The sequence below is a fragment of the Melopsittacus undulatus genome, chromosome 13 (assembly GCF_012275295.1).
Source record: "Melopsittacus undulatus isolate bMelUnd1 chromosome 13, bMelUnd1.mat.Z, whole genome shotgun sequence".
Lineage (NCBI taxonomy): Eukaryota > Metazoa > Chordata > Aves > Psittaciformes > Psittaculidae > Melopsittacus > Melopsittacus undulatus.
The window spans coordinates 11,772,078-11,789,553 of record NC_047539.1 but is presented as its reverse complement, the minus strand read 5'-3'; the positions used below and the strand labels follow the sequence as shown (position 1 = coordinate 11,789,553).

General features: G+C 56.2%; 1 protein-coding gene across 1 annotated transcript; it reads left to right on the top strand.

Moving 5' to 3' along the window:
- Nucleotides 1–11,701: 11,701 nt before the first annotated feature.
- Nucleotides 11,702–13,810, top strand: LOC117436925 (serine/threonine-protein kinase pim-1-like). Its single transcript, XM_034069001.1, is given in 6 exon segments — nt 11,702–12,217; nt 12,298–12,348; nt 12,664–13,030; nt 13,237–13,413; nt 13,655–13,746; nt 13,748–13,810. Coding segments are annotated over 6 exon segments (1,266 nt in total).
- Nucleotides 13,811–17,476: the final 3,666 nt, after the last annotated feature.

Genomic DNA, 17,476 nt, shown 5'->3' with positions numbered 1-17,476 from the left:
TCAGAGTTGGGGTGTATCTTTAACATGTGGTTCGTTTTGTTCCCACATCCTTTAGGGAGTCAATTTTGAAATTGCTTTTCTGGAGCAGTAGGACTTCCTGTTCACTGCCTCAGTGTGAATCCATGGCTAAGTGGTCAAGGATAGGGAATGGGCTGACTTGCTAAGGCATGTAGCATGCTGCTGAGATCTGCCTGTGTTAGTCAAAGAAGGCTTTTCTCTTTTTCCCCATCAGGGATGCAGACTGGCAGAGAGGGACCTCACTCATGCAGTCACCATTCCATGATTCTGTGATCACCTCTCAGAGATGTGTGCCTCTCACCAAACAGTTTTGGAGCTGGTAGTCAGCGGGCACGGAGCTTTGAAGAGAGAAATGCCAGTTTGGAGTGGGGTGATAGTGCTGCCCACAACAAGTGAGGACTGGGATGGGTCTGGTTCAGGCTCCAAAACGCCACAGAACTCCTGTGGATCCTGTGCAGGTGCTATAGGCTCTTCAAGACAGAGCACCATGAGTATGGTGAGCATCACAACTGTCTAAAGAGCTCTGAAACTCAGGTTCTCGGTGTGCCTAGAGCTGTGCAATGGCCCTTCTGGCATGGTTTTGGAGGGTGGGAGGGTGTATTCCTATCTGAATCAAGGGGTATGGGAAATAACCAGGCTGCCTCTTGTATTACTGCAAGCCTGGGGCAGGCAGGGCAATGCTGGAAGCTGCTGGAGCATTTGCCTTGTGCCATGTCTCCTGCGTTGGCATTGCGGTGGGATGAGACATGAGGGGGTCTGAAGGAGCTTCACTGCTCATTGCTGCAGCTGTGTCCAGTCCGGCACTGACGGAGTGTTTCAGGGGTAAATAGGGATGTCAGGTGTCTTATGTATACCAATTTCTGGTGGGTTTGTGCCTTGAGGTTGAGATGTTCCTGTGAGTTCAGAGCTGGGGGTGGCTCTTGTCCCCATCCCCATATCCACAGCAGGCACAGGCTCTGGTGTTCTTGAAGCCCACAGGAGCCAGAAACATTGCTGATAACTGAAATTGGTTCAAAAAATGCCTTTGTGCACTGAAAGGACTCAGCCTTTAGGGAAGTTCCTCACCTTCATCTGAGATAACACCATTCCTCGTGCCTGTCCTTCCCCAGCACTACCACATGCTCTCAGCTTGGCCAGGCAGCCGGAGCCCCAAAACCCCAGCAACAATGACCTTGTTTTCTACATGGGCACCCCTTCAGGCTGAGCAGAATCGATGACACCGTGGAGCTGGCAGCAGAGCTGTATTGATGCCATCTGCACAGAGCTGCCTCCTCACTGTCTGCAGATGAAATCACTGAACTGGTTGGTTGGTGCTTGTCGGGGTGCAGGGTGCTCGTGGTGGGCACCACGGCGCCCAGGGAGGAGCCCAGGGTCCCCCCAGACTGGGGATGCTCTTTGTGTCTCACACCAAGCGTGGGTGAGGAGATAGCACATCTCGTCCCTTTCCTTGGCACACGCTGTGTGCCACGGGCTCCTTCCAGAGCTCCCCATGAGCAGTTTCCAGCACCAAATGTCCTTGTGGTTTCCTTTGTTCCCCACTCTTTTGATCACAGGCTGCCTCTGATGTGGGAGACGAGGGCTCAGCTCTGCTCTGCCTTCAGAGAGATGCAGGCTGGGTGTCCTGAAACCCTCTTAGGCTTTATGCACCTTGGGATGCTCGTTTCTAAAGTCAGTTTGGCTCTTTGTATTTCACTTCAAGTGCTTCTTGGGATTTATGTTCCTGTGTGCCCAGGTTGACCCTGGTGGGGGAGAGAGCTCCTGGCCTCCTAGGGAGGTTAGAAGAGAGTCCAGTGTCATTTGACAGCATGGAGAAAGCAGAAGGGAAACACCAAGGGTTTTGCTTTCCGGTTGGGGGGGGGTGTTGTTGTGCAGAGCCACAGGGCTTTGGATGCCTGTGGGGAGCAGGGTGCTCTGGTCAGGGGCAATGAAGGAAGCCAACTCCTACAGCCACATCCCACCGGCTCCCACCAGAGCTGTTCCTGTCATGGTTTGTGTTTGCTCTCTGATGAATGTAGGATAGATTCTCTTTTCAGGGAAGAGAATCAGAGAAACCGACTGCAGCGTGTGAAGTATTTGGCAAACAATTCCTTCGATGTGGTGTGTAGGCAGCGCTCGATGTATTTGCGAGCTATGTACAGCTAAATACATATGTGTCACTCCATGTAATGGTTCCACTTCTTTGCAGGCTACCTGCAAAACACAGACCCCAGCAGAAGCTGTAAATACAGTGATGACACCACTGAATAAGCCAGTTCTCTAAAGCTTTTTGATGCAAAACATCTTTGTGTTTTCCAGTGAAAGACAATGGGATTTCGGTCCCGGCTGGCCCATGCTGCGGGCAGAGATGTGGTCCACATGGTTTGGGGTATTGATGCACCCAGAAGAACAAGGTGTCCTGGAGCTGTAGGTGTGTGTTGGTTATTGATGGCAAAGTTTTAGATGTTTGAGGGGGTTTTCACGGTGCTGGCATCAGATTGGGAGTGGTGGCTTGGCTGCTGCTTTCAAGACAAGAAGATAAAGTGATTTTGGGGAAGAAAGCTACAACAAACCAAACTTTTTGTCCTTTTGAGTTCCTCCCTTTCTTAAATGGAACTAAATCCATGCTTCTGGAAAGGGGGAAATTCCCTTTTTTCTTGTTTCGGAAGTGTTGGAACAAGAGCCTGGGACTTTTGGAAAGAAAACTCCTGCTGCTTTTTTTTTAAGGGTCATTAAAGTTGAGGCTGGAAGAGGCTGAAAGAGGCTGGAAGAGGCTGGTGTCCCAAGCAGCTGCATGTTTGCTGGGAAGAGCATGATGGGCCTCGGGGTAGGAGACCATAGCACAGGGGGCTGCATGTCCTACCCTTCCTTCTGTTTTGTGACAAGGAATAGGAAATCCCTCAGGTACCTTCACCAAGGGGAGAGGCAGCAAGTACCTGCAGCCTGGGGAGCACCATCAGAAGAATTCAGCACAAACAAAAGAAAGGGTCCCAAACACAGCAGCACTAATAGAGAGATTTTATTTCAACTGTACTGAGTTGTACAGCACATTTTGTTTGTCACATTGCCAAGGAACTGATTTTAGAGGTTTTTGGGCAGCACATTGTGACGCTGAACTCAAGAGAGCTAAAAGCAGCTTGGACTAACTGCCTGAACTGAAGGGCCAGGAGTACCTTGTTTCTGGCTTCCCCATCACATGCAGTCATTGCAACATGTGCAAGACAGGAGCAAACCCAGTTTCTTCTCCAGCCCAATGGGCACTCTCCCATGTCTGGCAGTGATTGCATGGTACAAGGGGGGCAGAATCTGAAGCAAGGCACCTTCTCTTCCCAAAGCCATCGTGGGTGTTTCCAGTATGGAAAAGAAGCAGAGTCCAGAGAAGTACAGGCTCTTCAGATGATGCTTTGCTTGCGCTGTTGGGACTTACAGAACCGGAGGCTGACATATCCAAGTGCAGGAAAGGGTCCCCACAGAGATGACAAACCATTAGCAAAGAATTGGGGGGATCACACCAGCAGAAAGTCCTTTGCCTCGTCAGTAGAACCAAACATCCTCACAGCTCCTCCCCACACACACAAAGCCTCAGCTCTTGAGGTGCAGGATTTATCAGACATGTTCATTTAGGTGGAAAACCCTCTGCATTTCTGCAGAGAAATCCCCACTTTGAAACTCTTCTTCCTCATGAACACCACAGATCTCTTAGACAGGAGGTGAGACGGGTGCTGCCCGAGGCATCCAGGGGTTCAAAGCCCACCCAAAGCCACCTTCTTCCTAAACCTGTGTCATGGTTTGAGCATGTTCTGAGGGTGTTTTTGTTCAAGGGTTTTTCCAGCCAGGTGGAGGAGGGGAGGCCGGGAGGAAGGAAAGACAGGGCACCTGACCCAGGCTAGCCAATGAGGTATTCCATACCATAGCACGTGATGCCCAGGATGCAGCTGGGAGAGAGAGAGCAGGAGGGATGGAGCTCTAGAGGAAAATGGAGGAGGGAGCACTCGGTGCTCGGCCAGGCAGGGTGGAGTGAGTTATGGGTCGGTGGCTGGTGAGGTGTTGTATTCTTTTCACTTGTTATTGGCTGTATCATTATTATTGTGTTAGGCCTTAGCTATTAAACCTTTCTTATCTCAATCCGTGGGGGCTACATTCCTTGGATTCTCCTTCCTAACTCTCCGGGAGTTGGGGGACTTGGTTTAAACCACGACACCCTGTTTTCTTTCTAAAGGCACTTCCTTTTCCTCAGAGGGAGTTGGGATTCCTGCTCTCTGGATTCAAGGAGCACAGAGGCAGTTACCAGTTGGCAACTCTGCACTTTGACCACTGAACAGGAAACAAAACCAGTCTAATCCAAGAGGGATTTCAGGGAGCACTGGGGCAAGTCCCAGAGATTGTTTCCCCCACTGAACAGATGCACACGTCCTGTTGCTCACTGCAGCTTGGCTGTACCTGCTGAAGTGGAAAGCCCAGAGCACAGTGTCTGTGTAGCCAGTGTCCTTCCCCATCCCCATTTCGGTATCCAGGCTTCATTCTCCCCTCTTTGGCTTACATTAAGTGCACAGAAACACATAGCAGCATTTGGACTGAAACCCTCACATACACCAGACAGCACATTCCTGGAGGTAAAACAGCACATTATGGCCTGTACCCTCAAGGTGTGGAGTTTTTAAGGATGAAGAGCAGTAGGCAGTGGAGACCTGAGGGCAGAAAAGGGGAGGAGGAACACCAGAGGAGCATGAGTTCTGTTTCCATGCCAGGAGAGGATCCGAGTGCCATTCCTGTTAGCCCCAGGCTGTGACACGAGCGCAGACAAGCAGACGGGCAGAGCAGAAGTGGAAAGCCAACCTCCCATCTCCCCGCAGTGCTGGGGCTGCAAGAACTTCCATGCACGCTTTTAGAGTTGTCCTCTTTTATTGTTGCCAAAGTGTGCACTAGTTTTGAAGGTGGTGGTTAACATCACATCATTCCCTTAGGCTAATGGCTGGGGACACATCTTGCTGATAGGGAGCTAAGGTGGAAGAGTGGGAAGTAGTTTATTTGATGGATGTGTTTTGTAGGTAGTGGCTGGTAACTCTCTGTGCCCTCGTGAAGGGCACACACAGAGTGGAAGCATATTTCAAAGTTATGGGATGGGCAGTGTCTGATAATACACCCTGGTTCCACTGGGAAAAGTGAAAACCCAACCAAAAATGTGTGACCTGAACTAGCAAATCCTAAGGCTACCTGTGTGTGTCACTGTGAGAGTGGGTAAAACCAGTTCCTTGTCTCCCCAGTCACACAGGCACTTGTGATGACTGGTACCCAAGGTCCCCAACCCGCCTCTCTAGGCAGATGTGCCAGATGCTGCTTTTTTTCCCCAGATGAAGCACAGCAGTAGGAGAGCAGCTGGAATCATTCCCATCAATCCATGTGAAAGTGGCCATTCATCTTGGTGCAGAAGAGACCTGGTTGGCTCATGGATGCAACCGCTCAATGCATCTGAGCAGTTTCTGTTCCCATTCAGAGGGATCTCTTCTCACCTTAAAACACAGCGCGTGTTTCAGCCTGTAGCACACGGCAGCGATTACTGAAGTACACTCAGAATCTCAGCCCTTGGCAGTGTGTGTGTGTTGCATTTGGAGCAATACACAAACATGAGTGTCTCTCCTTACCTATCTATGAGCCAAGGTCCCATGACAGCTGATGAGACTCAGGCCAATGCAATCAGCAGACTTCACCCAGATCTCTTCAGCTGGAGCAATGGAGGTGTCTGCATTGCAGTGAGAGGCATGAACCCCACCAAATCTCCCTCAACAATAAAGGCAGCTCATGGACCCAGTAAACACATAGGGGTGACCTGGTGCATTCAAATGTAAGCAGATAAGTCCTTGCCTAAAGACGTTTGAGCTGACTCCTAAATCCAATCACTAAGTACCCAAAGAAGGGGCAGCAGCTCCTGCCCAGCATTTGCTCAGCTGCCTTTAAACCAGATTTAACTCCAATGAAAGCAGCTCCACCTGCAAGTGGAGAGCTAAAGCCATTAGGAGCTCATCAGCAGCAATGCCAGAAGCCACCTCATTGCCTGCTCATCATGACCCACCAGGAAGATGCATTGCAATGCTGCTGCTGCTTCTGCTTCCTAGAATGTCACCTTGTGTTTCCTCTGCTCTCCTGCTCAGATGATAACCCCATTGAAGGCAGTGGCATCCCTTTGACACAGCAAAACACTGCTTTCCTTAAATACACACAACAAGGAGCAAAAAGCTTTTGGTTTTGAGAGCAGCAGCTCCAACAGAAGCCACAATGAGCAGAGCAATAGGGTTGTAGGCACAGATTTGTGTTGTTAAGACACGAAGAGCTCATGTTCCTGTTTAAACACTTGGTGTGATGAAGGAGAGACCAGCTGGACATAAAGTCATTGAGTATTGTTGTAGAAGGCTGCAGAGAGACCTTCTTGTGGCCTTTCAATACCTGAAGGGGACTACAGGAAAACTGGAGTCCCCCCTTTGGACAAGTGCCTGTAGGGACAGGGTTAGGGTTAGGGTTAGGTTAGCCCCCATAAGAGGGGCTCTGCCCTATAGAGAGGGGTCTCTGCCCCATAGAATGGGATATGTCCCATAGAGGGTGCTCTGCCCCATAGAGCGGTCCCTGCCCCATAGAACGTGCTCTGTCCCATAGAGGCCTTTGGCAGTGCCGAGCTCAGCCCCATCCTTGTCCCATTGACACATCCTCATCCCTGTCCCATTGCCGAATCCCCATCCCTGTCCCATCGCTGCCTCCCCATCCCTGTCCCATTGCCTCATTCTCTTCCTCATCCCTGTCCTTTCCTCATCCATGTCCATCCCTGTGTCCATCCCTCTCCCATATCCTCACCCTCATCTCAACCCTATCCCTGTGTCCATCCCTATCCCTGTGTCCATCCCTATCCTCACCGCATGTCCCTGTCCCACATCCCTTTCCCAACCTTCTCCCCCATATTCCCCATTCCCACTCCGAACCACCCCCCCATAGAGCCAAATGGAACCTTCCAGCCCCATTGAACCATCCCCCCCCCCCCCGAGCCAATTGGCCACCCCCCAACCCCATCTGGACCCCCCAAGACCCATTTGAACCCCCCCAAAACCCATCTCGACCCCCCCCCCCAGACCCATTTGGTCCCTCCCATTTGGCCCCCTCCAGACCCATTTGCCCCCCCCTCCCAACCCCCTGTGCCCCCCCCCCTCCATCCCTCAGATCCTGGCAGTGGATGACAAGGAGCTGAACCGTTGGTGCTCCCTGCACAAGACCTGCATGTACCGGTAAGGGGAGTACGGGGGGGGGGGGGGGGGGCATGGGTGTCCCCCCATGTATTAGGGATGCTCAGGACCCCTTTGCCCCCAGCTCGGAGCAGGAGGAGCGGCAGGATCAGGCCAACTACAGGCGCCTACAGGGTCACACCTAAACCTACCCCCCCATCCTCATCCTCATTCCTTTATCCTCACCATTTATCTTCATCCTTATCCCTTCATCCTCACCTTCATTCCTTTATCCTCATCCCTGTCCCTTTATCCACATCTTGATCCCTTTATCCTCACCCCCTCTTTATCCTCGTCCCTTTATCCTTGTCTTCTTTATCCTCATCCTCATCCCTGCCTTCATCCTCATCCTGCTCCCTCTTTATCCTCACCCTCTTTATCCTAATCCATTTATTCTCATTCCCCTTCATCCTCATCCTGATCCCCTTATCCTCATCTCCCCTCTTCATCCTCATCCTCATCCCCCCCTTTCATCCTCATCCCTTCATCCTCCTCCCCTCTCCCAGCCCCAAGGAGCCAGAAGCGGAGCCGGAAGCAGAGCAGAAGCCCTGGGACAGCGGAAACGACCCCGGGGGGGCCGCTTAAAGGTGCCCCCCCCCCCCCGGTACCGGGGCTCAGCCCCATTGGGCCCCCGAGTGCACCTGGGGGGGGGGCAGGAATTCACCGGGAGCCGTTTGGCTCCTTCGGCCTCAGTGCCTGGCGCCTCCCGTACCAGCAGCAGCACAAGGGGGGGGGGGAGCCGCTGCCCCCCCCGGCCCGAGGGTAATGGGGGGGTCCCCATGGGTGATGGCAGCGCCTGGTTCAGTTCATCTTTACTGGGGGGGGGAGCAATAAATAACGTGTGACCCCCCCACCGTGAGCAGCGTCTGGTACCCCCTGGGGCGGGGGGGCACAAAGGGGTGGGGGTGGGTGTCCCTGAAGGGTCATTGTGGGGTTGGGGACCCCACATAACACACAGTGGTTCAGTCCCATGGGGGGGGCGGGGTTTCAGGGGTTGGGACCCCCCCATAACCATTGGGTTCAGTCGCATGGGAACCCCCCCATAACTCACAATGATTCAGTCCCATCCCCCCCATAACCCACAATGGTTCAGTCCTGTGGGGGGGTGTGGTGTGTGCTCAGAGGAACACGAACTCCTCTGCCCCGGAGGGGGTTGCGGGGGGGGGGGGACGTCTCCGGAGGAGGGGGGGGCTCCATCCTCTGCGCCCCCCCCTTGAACAGGGTGAAGAGGGGATAACGCTCGGGTGCTGTGGCGGGGGCCAGGACCTGGATATGGGGGGGGGGGAGGGAAAAGGGGGTTACAATGGGGGGGGCACCCCCAAAACACCCCCCCCGTAATGCGATGTGGGGTCACCCGGCTCAGGTCCTTGCAGAGCGCATCCAGCCCGGTCCCAGCGCCTGCATAGAAGCCAATGGTGCAGCTGGGATCCATCTTCCCAAAGGGCATCTTCCGCAGGGTCTGCATTGGAATGACTGGAAAAGGGGGGGGGGGGGGTGTCAGGATAATTCCCCTCCCCCCCAAAAAATACCCCATTGATGGTATGTCCCCGTCCCCCCCCACCCATTAACTGCAGTGGGAAGTTCTCCTGCTCTGTATCCACACAGGGCTGCAGTAATGGGGGTCCAGGTAGAGCAGAAAATCATCTGGAGATGGGATAGGATGAATTAGGGGGAACCCCCCCATATCCATGTCCTGGGGACACCCCCCCCCCCAAATTCCCATATGGAACCTTGGAAGCCGATGAAATAAAGGGAATTCAGGGGTTTGCCACCGATGATGCCGAGGCAGGATTCCAGCTTGAGCAGCTCCTGGGGGGACGACACACACATTAAGGGGGGTATTGGGGTGCTGGGAGGGGCTATGGGGGTGCAGGGGGTATTGGGGTGCTGGGGGCCATTGGCTGCTGGGGGGCCATTGGCTGCTGGGGGGCATTGGGTGCAGGGAGGTTATGAGGTGCTGTGGGGGTTATGAAGGTGCAGGGGGTATTGGGATGCTGGGGGGATATTGGGGTGCAAGGGGCTCATTGGGTGTGGGGGGGCATCGGGTGCCAGGAGGGTCACTGGGCACAGGAAGGTTATAGCGTGCTGGGGGGATTATGGGGGTGCAGGGGGGGTCATTGGGGTGTAGGGGGGGTCATTGGGGTGCTGGGGAGTCATTGGGGTGCAGGGGGGCTATGGGGGTGCCAAGGGAGGACTGAGATGAGCTCTTAGGCAGAAGCTGTTCCCCGTGAGGGTGCTGAGGCGCTGGCACAGGGTGCCCAGAGCAGCTGTGGCTGCCCCATCCCTGGCAGTGCTCAAGGCCAGGTTGGACACAGGGGCTTGGAGCAGCTGCTCCAGTGGAAGGCATCTTAAGCTCCTTCCAAGCCTCAGTCCTCCCCGTGAGCTCTTGGATCCCACCGAAGGCTTTCCGTGGGGAAGAGAAGCCCGGGGGCTGTGCTGCAGAGGAATGGGAGGTGAGGGCGCTGGGAAGGGGTGTCTGTGAGCAGTGAGAGCTCACTGGGCTCTCTCACGGGGGGGGATTGTTGAGGAGGAAGCCAGCAGGAGTCTGCTGCCTGTCCCATGTACGTGATCCTCGTAGGCAAAGGTACCGTTGTTATCTGTCATTGCTGGAGGTTTCCAGGCTGAAAGGAAAAGGAAGGAACTTTACTCTTTCCCGTTTGTCCTTCCCCAAAACTGGGTGTTTTTTGAGACCTTCAGCTTTCCCTGAGCAGGGAAAAGGCTGCTGGTGCCTTTGCAACAGCTGCAGGAATCTGGGAACCCCTCAAGGGTAAAGTTGCTGCTGTGGGATCCCCAGTGCTGCTTCCTGGGCTGGGTAACATCACGCAGGTCTACTCTGTGCAGTGGGAATACCTCAATGGCACAGCTCCCACACCATCCTGCCTACAGGGGGTCCCACAGCCCAGCCATCCATGCTCCCTATGCAGGATGAGCTGATTCTCATCCATCCAATGGATCTCTCCTGCTGGAGGGTGTCCCAGAAAGGGACAGTGGCATCTACAAAGCAACTGTCAACATGGGAGAAAGGGAGAGCCTGAAAATCCTGCCGGAAGTCCTCAGTCAGTAGTAGCTAAACCCAGGAGAGCATGGGAGGAAAGAGCAGGTAATGGGTGCAAGCAGGGCAGGGGCATTACCTGACTGTTTATGCACTATCAGCTTGTCATGAATGGAGACATCAGCAGGGAGACTCTGGGAAGAGGTTCCCAACATGTCCTGGGGGAGCAGATTTGGTGCTGCTGCCCAAGGAGACCTTCCAGGCTGTGACAGAGGCTCCATCCTGGAAACACAATTCCCTCCCTTGCTTTCTGTTGTCAGTGCAGGCAGGGAGGGACTGGGGCAGTGCTGTGTGTCAGTGCCCGCTGCAGAGGGTACCTGCAGCACTTCTGGAGCCGGGGGGTGGCCAAGGAAGCCGTGGGCAGGATTTGTCCCAGCTCAGGCATCCCATGGACCACAGCTGCAGCACAAAGCGCTGATTCGACAGCGGGTGACAAATGAATCCCATGTCCTGGTGACAGAGAAGCCCCATGGAGCAGCAGAGCCACCCTTGCTGGGCCCTGCGGTGCTCTCACTCTCAGCTCCTCGGGTTTGTGTTTTCCAGGTCTCTCCTCTCCCTTGCAGGATGTGCTGAGGATCACGGTGGTTGCTGTGGTCTTTGCTGCTGTCTCAGCCTGGGCACTGATCATTCCCATCTGAATGATCTGTCTGAAAGGTTCTGGATAAGTGAATCCAGTCAGGGCACCTGAACCCTCATGTGGTTTGTGTCGGAAGGGACCTTAAAGCTCACTGAGTTCCGATCTTCTGCCATGGACAGGGACCTCTTCCACTGGAGCAGCTGCTCCAAGCCCCTGTGTCCAACCTGGCCTTGAGCACTGCCAGGGATGGGGCAGCCACAGCTGCTCTGGGCACCCTGTGCCAGCGCCTCAGCACCTCCCAGGGAAGAGCTTCCTGAGATCTCATCTCAATCCACCTCTGTGGACAGGAAAGGAAAAAGGGGATAAAATAAGCAGTAAAATGAAGCCTCCTTTTGACTTCCCAAAGCCTCCGGTCTCACTTCTTTATTAAAGCCTCGTTCGCAGGGTCCCAAGGCTCAGGTTCAGTTTACAAAGGCTCGGCCGCGGGGATGCTGCGGCCGGGCGGGGGGTGCACGAGCCCGGCCGCGGGGCTGGGCAGGGCCCGCTCCGCCGTTCCACGGGCTCCTGCGGCCGCGTGGACAGAGCCGTTGAGAGCGAGGCTGCGGCGGCAGCGGCAGCAGCGGCTTTGGAGCGGCTTTGGAGCGGCTTTGGAGCGGCTTTGGAGCGGCTTTGGAGCGGCAGCGACTTCGGCAGCGACTTTTCCAGCGGCTTTTGAGCCGCAGCGACTTTGTCATCGGCAGCAGCGGCAGCAGCACCCGGCGCGGCGGCGGCAGCTCTCGGCGGTCCGGAGCCCTCCCTCCGCCGCTCCCCGCGATGGTGCCCCCCGCCGGGGCTCGCGGCGCCGCTCGGCTCTCCCGGTACTGGCAGTGGCGGCGCTGGGCGAGCCGCCGCCGCTGGGTCTGGCGAGGCAGCGCCGCCCCCTGGCGCTCCCCGGCCCGCCCCCAGGCCCCGCCCCGCAGCCGCCCGGCAGCCGCGACCCCCGAGAGCCCTGCGGGGGTGCCGGCACCGGCAGCGCGCTCGGCCAAGGTGCCCGTGGTGCTCCTCACCCGCATTGACCCGTCGCTCTATCTGCGCCCCGGGAGCGGCGGCGAGCGGCACGCCGCGGAGCCTCGGCCGGGAAAGGCCGGGAATGATGCGGCTCCGCTCGGCCCGGAGCGGCCGCTGGGGGCCGGCGGGGACCCCGCGCGCAGCGACAGCGGCAGCGGCAGCGTCTCTCGCGTCGGGCATGACAAGGAGACCTTCGAGCGGCTCTACCGAATGGGACCGCTGCTGGGGAGAGGCGGCTTCGGCTCCGTGTACTCGGGGGTCCGCCTGGGTGACAACACCCCGGTAAGGGGCGGGGCCGGCGGCGGGGCGGGGAGGCGGCGGGGCCAGGCGAGGCTCAGCCCAGCGCTGCTCTCGGCTTGCAGGTGGCCATCAAACAAGTGGCTCGGGAGCGCATCTCCTCGTGGGGCCAGCGGGTGAGTGCGCGGGGCCACCGGCACAGCGTGGGGCAGGGCTGGTGGGGGTGAGGCGGTGGCGCCGGGAGGGGGGAAAGCGGGACAGCGCGAGGGGAGCGGCTGTGGAGTCACCGGGGGACACGGAGCATCCTGGGCAGAGGGTGCCTGGTACCCTTGGGCCGGCTAGGGGTGCACCAGAGCATCCCTGGGGACTTGGGGGGGGGCACCTGGGAACAGTGGGGCCGGGCAGGGGGGCATCAGAGCATCCCAGGCAGGGAGGCACAGGACCCCCGGGCCAGCATCAGCCCCGCTAACGGTGCCACGGTCACCCTGCAGCGCAGCGGCACCCGCATTCCCATGGAGATAGCCATGATGAGGAAAGTGCGCTCCGACTGCAGCACCATCATCCAGCTCCTCCATTGGTTTGAGCTGCCCGACTCCTTCCTGCTGGTTTTGGAGCGTCCGGAGCCATCGCAGGACCTCTTTGAGTTAATCAGAAACCGGGGGTTCGTGCCCGAGTCTCCGGCGCAGGGCATTTTCCTCCAGGTGCTGAGGGCCGTGCGGCACTGCCACAGCCGCGGTGTCCTGCACAGGGATATCAAGTCCAAGAACATCATCATCCACTTGGTCACCGGAAAGATCAAGCTAATTGACTTTGGTTGCAGCACCCTCCTCAGGAACATGGTCTACACCAAATTTAGCGGTGAGCGCACAGCCCAGGGTGCTTCCAGCAGCAGGCAGTTTGGGAAAAGAGTCACGTGCTGGTGACAAAGTGGCAGGTCACACCAAGTGTGTCTCCCCACGTCCATGGGGCCACCGGTGCAGCCCCTGCATCCCTGGGGATGCACGGCTGAGGATGCGGGAGCAGGCGGCATCCGCCTGATGAGCTGTTCCTGTATCCTGTTGTAGGAACACCTTTGTACTACCCGCCGGAGTGGTTCCTCTACCACTGCTACCACGGCCGTCCGGCGGCGATCTGGTCCCTGGGCGTGCTGCTGTATGAGATGGTGTGCGGGGTCCTCCCCTTCCGGTGCTGCGAGGACATCACCAGCGGGCAGCTCTTCTTCAAGCGCCAGATCTCTGTTGGTAGGTACTCGGCTTGGCGGCAGCAGGGGGAGGTCAAGTTTTAGAGGGTGGCAGCTGATCTCCCTTGGTCAGCTGGAGGAGGTGGCACATGTCCTGCCATCCTGCTCTCCTCTAAACCGGATCATGGAGCAGGAGGTTTGGGTGCAGCTCTGAGCACACCCCGGCCTGGGCGCTGCGGACGGTGGCACAAGGTGGGCAGGAGCCTCCTGCAACTGAGTGGTGGTTCCCGGATTCTCCCCAGAATGCCAGCAGCTCATCAGGTGGTGCTTGAACATGAAAGATTGGGCCAGACCATCCCTGGAGGATGTGTTCAACCACCCTTGGCTGCAAACATGAACTGCCCCAGGAGACAGCCACACTCCACCCTCACAGCCTGAGCCAGCAGCCGGGCAAGTAAGCCCGGGGTGCCTTCTGGGGGGAGCGTGGGGTTTGTGGGGTTTGGGGGTTTTGGGAGGTTGGGGTTTTTGGCGAGGATTTGGGCTCTTGGAGGGTTAGGATGGATTTTTGGGGCCTGTGGGGATTTTTTGGAGACTTTGAGGGTTTGGGGGTCGGTTTCTTGGGGCAACTTTGTGGGTTTTGCGGAGAGTTGGTGGGTTTGGGTGTTTTGCAGTTTTGGGACCTTGGTGAGGTTGGGTGTTTATTGGGGGATAGGGTGTTTTGGGGGGACTTTTGCAGTTATTGGGGGGGTTGTGGGGATTGGTTTCTGGGTTCTTTGGAGGGCAACAGGTGTCAGAGGGACACCTCGTAAGAGTTCATTCTGCTCTTGTAGCTGAGGCAGTGGTTAGGTTCGGCTCTAGTCTGAGGATAACGCTGGTAACACACGGATTGTATAGTGGTTTCTGATTAGCACTTCCCCTGAGCAAGGCTGATTCAGTCTCTCATGCTCTGCAGTGAGGGCAGGCAAGACCTAATAGCAAAGCAACAGACAATGCGGCTACTGCAACACCAGCCACAAGAACAGCAGCTACTCCAACACCAACCACAACCACTGCGATGACACCAACCATGGCAACAGGCACCGTGACTACTCCAATGGCAAGGACTGTCACTACAGCTGATACGACTCCACAGACAAGCACTGCTGCTATTCCAACAAGGGCAAAAAAAGCAGTGCGGCTACTCGAAACTCAGTGACGAGCAGTGAGGCTTCTCAAACCCAAGCCACAGGTACTGCAGGTACTAGAAGTACAGAGACAGACATATTGGCCACTCGAACGCCAAGGACAGTCAATGTGGCTACTACAAGCCAATTCAACATGCCCTGCAGTTAATGCAGCCCCAGGCACAAGCACTGCAGTTGCTCCACCACCAGTTTTCAGCTCTGAAGCTCCTCCATCTCTAGGAAGGAGCAATGGTGTTACTCTAAGGCCTGCTATGTATACAGTGGCTACGTCAACCCCAGCCACAAACACTGCAGCTACTCCAGTGCCAGTCACAAACACTGCAGCCTCTTCAATGCCAGTGACACACACTGCTGCTCCTCCAGCCCCATCAACAAGCAGTGAGGCTTCTCCAACCCAAGGCCTAAGAACTGTGTCTACTACAACCATGGCAGCAGGTACACGGGCTACTCCAATGCCAAGGACAGGTGCTGTGGCTGCTACAGCTCCAATGACACACACACTGCAGGTATTCCAACCACATCATCCAGCAGTGAGGCTTCTCCAATGCGAGCCACAAGCCCTGTGGCTACTGCAACCCCAGTTACTGGGGCAGTGGCTACTATGTGGCACTGACAGGCAAAAACACTGCAGCTATTTCAGCCACTGCAACAAGCATAGCAGCTACTGCAGTGCCAGTCACAGCAGTGCGGCTGCTCCAATGCCTGAGGCTGACACTGCCACTACTGCAACCTCATTGACGAGCAGTGAGGCTTCTCCAAACCAAGCCACGTGCAGTGTGGGTACTCCCCAGACCCACAACTGCCCCACAGGTGACCCCCCAATGATCACCCAGACCCACAACTGTTCCCAAAGTCATCCCCCTGTAACTCCACAGCCACACAACTGCCCCCAAAGAGACCCCCCCACACCCACAATTGCCCCCCAACTGATTCTCCCAAACCCACAACTGCCCCCAAGTCACCGCCCAGACCCACAACTGCCCCCCCAACTGACCCCCCTCATGGTTGCAGCAAACACAGTTCTTAGGCCTTGGGTTGGAGAAGCCTCACTGCTTGTCAATGGGGCTGGAGAAGCAGCAGTGCGTGTCAATGGTGTTGGAGAAGCCGCACTGTTTGTAGAGGAGGTTGACGTAGCCACTGCATACGTTGCAGGCCTTAGAGTAGTGCCATTGCTGCTTCCCAGAGTTGGAATAGCTGCAGGCCTGAAAACTGGTGGTGGAGTAACTGCAGTGCTTCTGCCTGGGGCTGGATTGGCCAAAGTGCTTGTTGATGGGGCTGGAACAGGCACAGTGCCTGTCCTTTGCATTCAAGTGGCTGATGTGTCTGTCACAGTACTTTGAGTACCCACACTGCATGTGACTGCTCCTGAATGAGGCTGCAGGAGCGGCAGTGTCTGTCTCAGACATTGAAGTAGCTGCACTGCTGTGGCTGGCACTGCAGCAGCAGCTGTGCTTGTTGCAGTGGCTGGAATAGCTGCAGTGTTTATGCCTATCATTGCCATGTAGTAGCCACTGTCCCAGTTACTGGGGTTGCTGTAGCCACAGGGCTTTGGCAGGCAGTGAGAAGCCACAGTGCTTGTGGCTCGCACTGGAGAAGCCTCACTGCTGATTGATGTGGCTGGAATACCTGCAGTGTGTGTCAACTGCAACAAGCATAGCAGCTACTGCAGTGCCAGCAACAGCTGTGCAGCTACTCCAATGCCTGAGACAGACACTGCCGCTGCTGCAACCTCATTCACGAGCAGTGAGGCTTTTCCAAACCAATCCACAAGCACTGTGGATACTCAAAGTACCGTGACAGACACATCAGCCACTTGAATGCAAAGGACAGGCACTGTGCCTGTTCCAGCCCCATCAACAAGCACTTTGGCCAATCCAGCCCCAGGCAGAAGCACTGCAGTTGCTCCACCACCAGTTTTCAGGCCTGCAGCTATTCCAACTCTGGGAAGCAGCAATGGCACTACTCTAAGGCCTGCAAGGAGCCAGCAGCTGTGGCAGGGCTGGGGAATAGTCAGAACAGCATCCCCAGCACCCATGGGATGAGTGCCTTGCTCAGTGCTCTCCCTGATGTGCCTGAGAAAGTGGTGAAGGGTGTCAGATCCAAAGAGCCAGCAGCCGTGGCAAGGCAGGGCAGCAACGAGGACACCATCCCCAACACCCATTATAGGGGTGCCTGGCTCAGTGGTCTCCCTATTGTGCCTGAGAATGTGGAGGAGAGTGGCTGCTCCAAGGAGCCAGCAGCAGTGGCAGTGCTGGAGAACAGCAAGGACAGTGGCCCTGATGTCTGTGATTTGATGGACTTACTCAATGCACTCCCTGACCTGACTGAGAGTGCAGAGGAGGGCAGCAGCCAGAAAGAACCAGCAGCCGTGGCAGGGCTGGCAGACAATGAGGACTCTGTCCCTGGGGTCTATGATTTGTCTGCCTTGTTCTATGCTCGCCCTGACCAGACTGACAACACGGTGGACAGCGGCTGCTGCAAGGAGCCAGCAGCTGTGGCAGGGCTGGAGAGCAGCAAGGACAGTGCCCCTGATGTCTATGATTTGATGGACTTACTCAAAGCACTCCCTGACCTGACTGAGAAAGCAGTGGAGGGCAGCAGCCGCAAGGAACCAGCAGCAGCGGCAGGGCTGGCAACCAGTGACCACACCAGCCCTGGGATCTATGATTTGTCTGCCTTGTTCTATGCTCTCCCTGACCTGACTGACAACACGGTGGAGAGCAGCTGCCGCAAGGAGCCAGCAGCCGTGGCAGGGCTGGAGAACAGCAAGGACAGTGCCCCTGATGTCTATGATTTGATGGACTTACTCAAAGCACTCCCTGACCTGACTGAGAGTGCAGAGGAGAGCAGCAGCCGCAAGGAACCATCAGCAGCGGCAGGGCTGGCAGACAATGAGGACACTGTCCCCGCAGTCTATGATTTGTCTGCCTTGTTCTGTGC